Source organism: Macrosteles quadrilineatus, unplaced genomic scaffold (genome assembly GCF_028750875.1).
Source record: "Macrosteles quadrilineatus isolate MER2022 unplaced genomic scaffold, UCM_ALF_1.0 Scaffold_4__1_contigs__length_99947679, whole genome shotgun sequence".
NCBI classification, from domain to species: domain Eukaryota; kingdom Metazoa; phylum Arthropoda; class Insecta; order Hemiptera; family Cicadellidae; genus Macrosteles; species Macrosteles quadrilineatus.
Genome location: NW_026542597.1, coordinates 23523296 through 23529163, shown reverse-complemented (window position 1 = coordinate 23529163; position 5868 = coordinate 23523296). Strand labels below are relative to the sequence as shown.

General features: G+C 35.3%; 1 protein-coding gene across 1 annotated transcript; it reads right to left on the bottom strand.

Moving 5' to 3' along the window:
* Positions 1–1927: 1927 nt before the first annotated feature.
* Positions 1928–4954, bottom strand: LOC128992804 (uncharacterized). The gene has a single exon (XM_054416544.1). The coding sequence runs from the start codon at positions 4952–4954 to the stop codon at positions 1928–1930; it is 3027 nt and encodes a 1008-aa protein (XP_054272519.1).
* Positions 4955–5868: the final 914 nt, after the last annotated feature.

Sequence of the window (5868 nt, the reverse complement as noted above, 5' to 3'; positions counted from 1 at the left end):
AAATAGTTATATGTCAAATTTAAGAACAAAAGATTTCTATAGTTACAGAGGACCTTTACAAGGAAATAGAATGTGACTTGCATTTTTTGTTCATACCTCTGGTTATAGTAAAGATATTGTCAAAGCAAAACATCTCTATAGACTTATATTATTTGATCTGTCTTGAAACTGTGCAAGATTACTGTGAGAATGTTGCAAGAATTAAATCTACAAATCATCACCTTCAAACCTTAACTAGGGATAAAAAGTACTACATTTTCATGTTGTCAAGAGGTTTATTGTACAATATATCATCAATACTATTATACATTTGCTACTAGAATATATATGAGTTTTTACATCAAATACTCTGAAATTTGTCTCCTCAAGTCGTAAACATCAAGTGAACGTACTATACAATAACAAATACATTTATTATATTGAATTGAAACATGAAGTATTTATAATATTACTTTTGGGTTATCATTATAATAGACAAATCGCTACGGCTATGCAATGTAAATCTGAGAGTCAATTATCATGATGAGCTACAACTTTTAATCTAAATGAAAAGTTATTCAAACATACATATATACAAAAGTACAATACTGTACGACAAGAAAATAAAAATAATATTTGCTACTTGTTTTTACCCTATTCGTGTTAATTATGAAAATCAATCATGGAATTTCTGGATTGATTAAATGAAATACGATGTCTTGTTCGAATAATAATATACATGTTTGTGTACTTTTATACAAGTAAAATTAGTGATGTTTTCATACTAAAAATGTTTAATAATGTCGTCGAACATAACAATTGACTGTGACCTGTTACTTTGATGTGAATTAGTTACTTAAATTTCACACATTTCACACAATTTGTACACAAATTTCACACATTTCATGTAATATAACAACTAACTTTGACCATGATGTGAATTTATGTAAAAATATTTTACTCAAATTTCACACATTTTACACAATTTATAACAAAAATTACATACACTTCACACAATATAACAACTTACTGTAACTTTGAAGTGAATTTGTGTGAAAAATTTACTCAAATCTCACACATTTCACACAATTTGTACAAAAATTTAACACATATCACACAATATTACAACTTACTGTAACTTTGAAGTGAATTTGTGTGAACAATTTTACTCAAATTTCACACATTTCACACAATTTTTACACAAATTTTATGTTATTTAACAACTAGCTGTGACTATGATGTAAATTTGTTACACAATTTTCACAACTATTAACAGATGAATGGTGGCTTGTTTGTACATATAAAAATAAAAATATTTGTTAATCTGGACTAATCTAAATTGGCTATTAGAATAGAAGAAATGTATTATTTACAATGTACATAACCGAAATAAAATCTCAGTATATACAGTGCCTGTTTACACGTAATTCTAATTTTTTAACATTTGAAAATGTATGCCCACTTCCCTTTAACTGGTACTCTCGCATTTCATTCTTGATTTTGTCTAATTCACTATCAACTAACTCTTTTAAATTACTAGAATTATAAAATCCCTTGTTTTTTGTTTTTAGGTTTATAGTCAACACATCGTCTCCATTTAAATACTCCACCTCTACTAGCAAATTGGCTTTAAAAGAGCCAAGTGTTTCTAAGCATTGCTGGAAAGTATTTACTATTTCTGGTTTTATATTGTAAAGAAACTCTTCTAAATTTGTGGATGATTCAGGATATGCAGCAAATGTTTTTACCCTACACCTAAATGTGCAGGGTATTTCCTGGAACAATGATCTGGACATTTTATCTTCTTTTTCTATAATAAATAAAAACAAAAATATGTTTGTACCTAACACAATATCTGATATGATAGTAAAATCATACCCCAGGTTTGAGCAATAAAAACGCGTACTTTTGCACATTAGAATTGACCCCCCCCCCCCCCTTTTTATTTTTACTCATTTTCTCTTCTGTCCTCTGACTCCTCTTCTTCTATTTTCTTCTTTTCCTCTTCAATCCTCTTGTCTCCGAAGGGGAGGGTGTGTATCCTGTCAGAGCAGAGGAAACGTTTGGGATCGTGGCATCGTAGAGCGGTTTTAAATCCTGTAACAGTAGTGATTTGCATTCTACTGCTTGAAATGCGTGTAAACGGGAGCTTCATTTCAAAATTCCCTCGAGACATCAAACTTTGAAAGTAGTCGTCGAAGGTCACATGTTTTCGCAACATCGATTTTTGTGTCCCCTTAGCCTTCATCCCGTAAACTACTATTTGTCCTGTCTCCAGTATCAATTTCTTCTTGCTATACACTTTGGAGCACAGCCCTACATATTCTACTGGCAAATCTCCAGCAGCTTCGTCCTTTGCCAGGCCCAAACCAAAACGTCTCCCAGCCTGGTACAAAATATGATTCTTAGGGTAGTTGGATGTGTCAAGCCTGGTGAAGATTGGACTATTTTTTAGGTCCTGGTACAAGTCTTGTGTATATATGTGGGCTAATATAGAATCTGTGTCACTGTACCCCATTCTAATTTTATTTCCGTACATAGGTTTTAAATAGTCATAATAAAATGAATACATTATAGTTTTACTGATGTCTAATATAGCAACACCCATGTATATTGGAGTATTGAATATAATTTTGGGTTTATGCATGACGAAGACTAGGGTGTCCTCTGACACAGCATAAAACTCTTTAAATAGTCTACTTCTTGAGAACTTGTCCACTTGTTGATTGGTCTTCGCAATCTTAATATTAACACGATCATCAAGTTTCATTATAGATCTGCCAAATGCGGAATTTGAAAACCCTTTGTAAAAGTCTTCTTCAAATTTGTTTTTAGATTGTTTACGCATCTCTGTATTTAAAAGGATGAATTTCTCACACCATTTTGATTGTTTGAATTTTAGGATCCTGTGTACATGTTTGAGAACAAGACCATGTTTCATTGCCAGCTGTAGACTAGTATGGTGCAGTACATAGTTGGTCTTGTCACGGACAGTGGCCATGAGACACATATTACCGTCCTCGTTTTCTTCTTGAGCCGGAAGAAAAGGGTAGTCCCCGTGGGCTTCATGGAGATGTTCAGGGTATTCCATGGTTACTTCTAAAAATGCTCCAAATTCTGAATCCTCGCCAGCTTCTAAGATGCCTTCCAATTCGTCAATGTCAGCCCATTCAAATCCTCCATAAGGAAGGGGTTGGCACATGGCTGTTGCATAAAGTGAGTTCATGTCTATGTTGTATATGTAGGATGATGCCTCCTCCTTATTATATAACTCCCCCATGTAATAATTGTTGGCTTTACAATACTTTAGGGGCGCCGTTACAAATCCACCTCTCATCCCCCTTCTGCAGAAGTCGTGCATCTCTCTGCAAGTTAGCAACTCGAGCCGTACATCAGTAATTTTTAGCATGGCATCAAATGCAAGACCTGGAGCAGTGAAATAATATGCAGGGTCCAAACCATAAGTCGAGTGTACAATCTTCCTAAAATTTTGGAAAACATCTCCAAGTATAACAACATCTGTCCGTAAATATAGCATTGTATATTCTTCAAGGTTAGCAATATTAAAGTGTGACCACACCTTACAGGCATGTTCATACTCTTCTGAACTTAACTCTTCATCTGTCAAGGAGTTGTGGAATGCTTCAATTGGTGGGAGTGATGTCTCACTCAATTTTGACATGTCTGTTAGATAATTATAAGGATAGACACCCTTCCTTATTATAAGGTTGAAGTCTTCCTCGCTAGGAAAAAACTCCCTACAAATTTTCTTTTGATCATTCTGTAGGTTATTACATAATTCACTAAGACTGCGAGGCATAAACTTAAAAGAGTCTATGAAACGGAGTTCCATCTTTCCCACAGTCTTAGAAAACGATGTGAATTTATCGTTAGTGTTTGGTACGACTTTCACTTGTCCGAGGTGTGGTATTATGAATGCCGAATCGTACCGCGCTAGATTGGCCACCACAACTGGGATGTGTTTTTGATCTCTATAAAAAAGATTACAGATCCTGTGACAACATCCACGATATTGGCCTGTCAAATGATTGTGGTCTATTGATTTTGGATTGTTAAGTGTAAATTCGCCCTTGCCACAAACATGACAGGTTGTACAGTTATCAAATTGTCGCTGTTGTTCCTCTGTTAATACTGGTATCTGCTTAATCCTATTGCTGTAGAGAATAGACTCAATTTCCCGAACATCTTCCATAAGCATAGACAATATTTTTTGTGGCGCATCCAATCCGCAGTATTCTCGAAGAGGTTTAGTATACTGTCCTTCTTCATCCAGTAGGAGGTAAGATGCAGCAAAAGGGCAATGTTTTTGTAGAATGGTGGTGTTGCCAGTTGAAACTTGTGGTACATTTAACGCCTCAAAATCTAAATAAGCAATAAATCTAATCATTTTCTGTCTATTGTAGTTTTGAAATTTCATATGAGCCTTATCTCCAATGGGCATTTCGAATTTAGTGGGGTTATCAGGATCGCAAGTAGGTTTGTGCCTATCCAACTGTTGTACAGCAGTCAGTCCAGTTCTATCGTAAAATCGCTGCCCACATCTTCTACAAACGCAAGCCCGCCGATGTAAATTTCCAAGTTGTAGTCCAACAAGAGCATCAAAGTCTTTAATGTAGTGGAACGTGCCATTTACATACAATAAGTCTATGTTGTTGTCTAAGTTGTCCTTGGGTGGGTTCCATGGGAGTATTCGACCGGCATGTATAAAGAAAATAGATAAGCTACAATTATTTCTTGCTTCAAACTGTGCAATAAAATCATTGTCCGGTCTCAAAACGGGAAAAGTGATATTGCTCCAGTCATATTCATTTTCAAATTCAAAGGCTTTTGTGGGGTCTGCTTGAGCAAATTTACACAATAAAGCATATTTAAAAGATATGTTTTTGTGTTGAACCGGAGTTAGAATGATATTTGTATTTTTTAGAATGTTGTCACCGGTACAGGTCTCATCCATGTGTTCTTCTAATTTATCGTTTTTAGCAAAAAGTGTGTCGCAATTAGGACAGCAATATTTATTGCCCACTTTATGGTGTGTGTTCTTTAAATGCTGTTTGTAGGATTTAAGTGTAGAGAATGTGGTTTCACACAATTCTTCCGAACATTTATACTGCCGCTTAGCCTTTTTGTTGCAAGTTCTAATATGTCTTAAATAATCATTGCGGCGTGGAAATATCTTTTTGCAAATGGTACATTTGTGACCCTCAGTCTTTACATGCTTGAATTTGTAATGCTGCGTTAAATTTCTCTTGTTAAGATACGTCTTGCCGCAGCCTGGAAACGTACAAGGAAATCTTTTATCCGAATGACAATCTCTAATGTGGTCATTCAAACGGCGCCTTTCATTATAATGCCTTACAATCCCAAGAGCAAAACATATGCCACAGTAAAACCTGTCCGGGTGGGATTCTTTAAAATGTGATTCTAACTCGTCCGGCGTTGAGAATATGTAATTTGGACAGAGGCTGCACTCAATTTGGGCTGTACTCGTTGACGCCATGACGTTCCCAATACCTGTGACCAAACGAAAAAATACTAATATTTTGATATCAAAATGTATATTTTACTAGGAACTATTAATTTATACACGACTATACAACACGATACTAAGTATTTAGCAGCGATAACTCTAATATCTAGAACTGTAAACACGACAAAAAATATTTTCGGTGTTAGCGGGACCCCGAGTCAACATCCTGAGATCTCACTCTTGATCTCACTTTCAACAACCAGTTTGTAGCTGCAAGGTCGACAGCCTTGGCAGACTCTTTGGTACAGACATACTCGCGACCGTCATTTAAGAAGGACCACCGTTATTAACTGTTATGGAGCCATACTCTGTTGCGGTGTTAAATAATAATTTAGAGAATT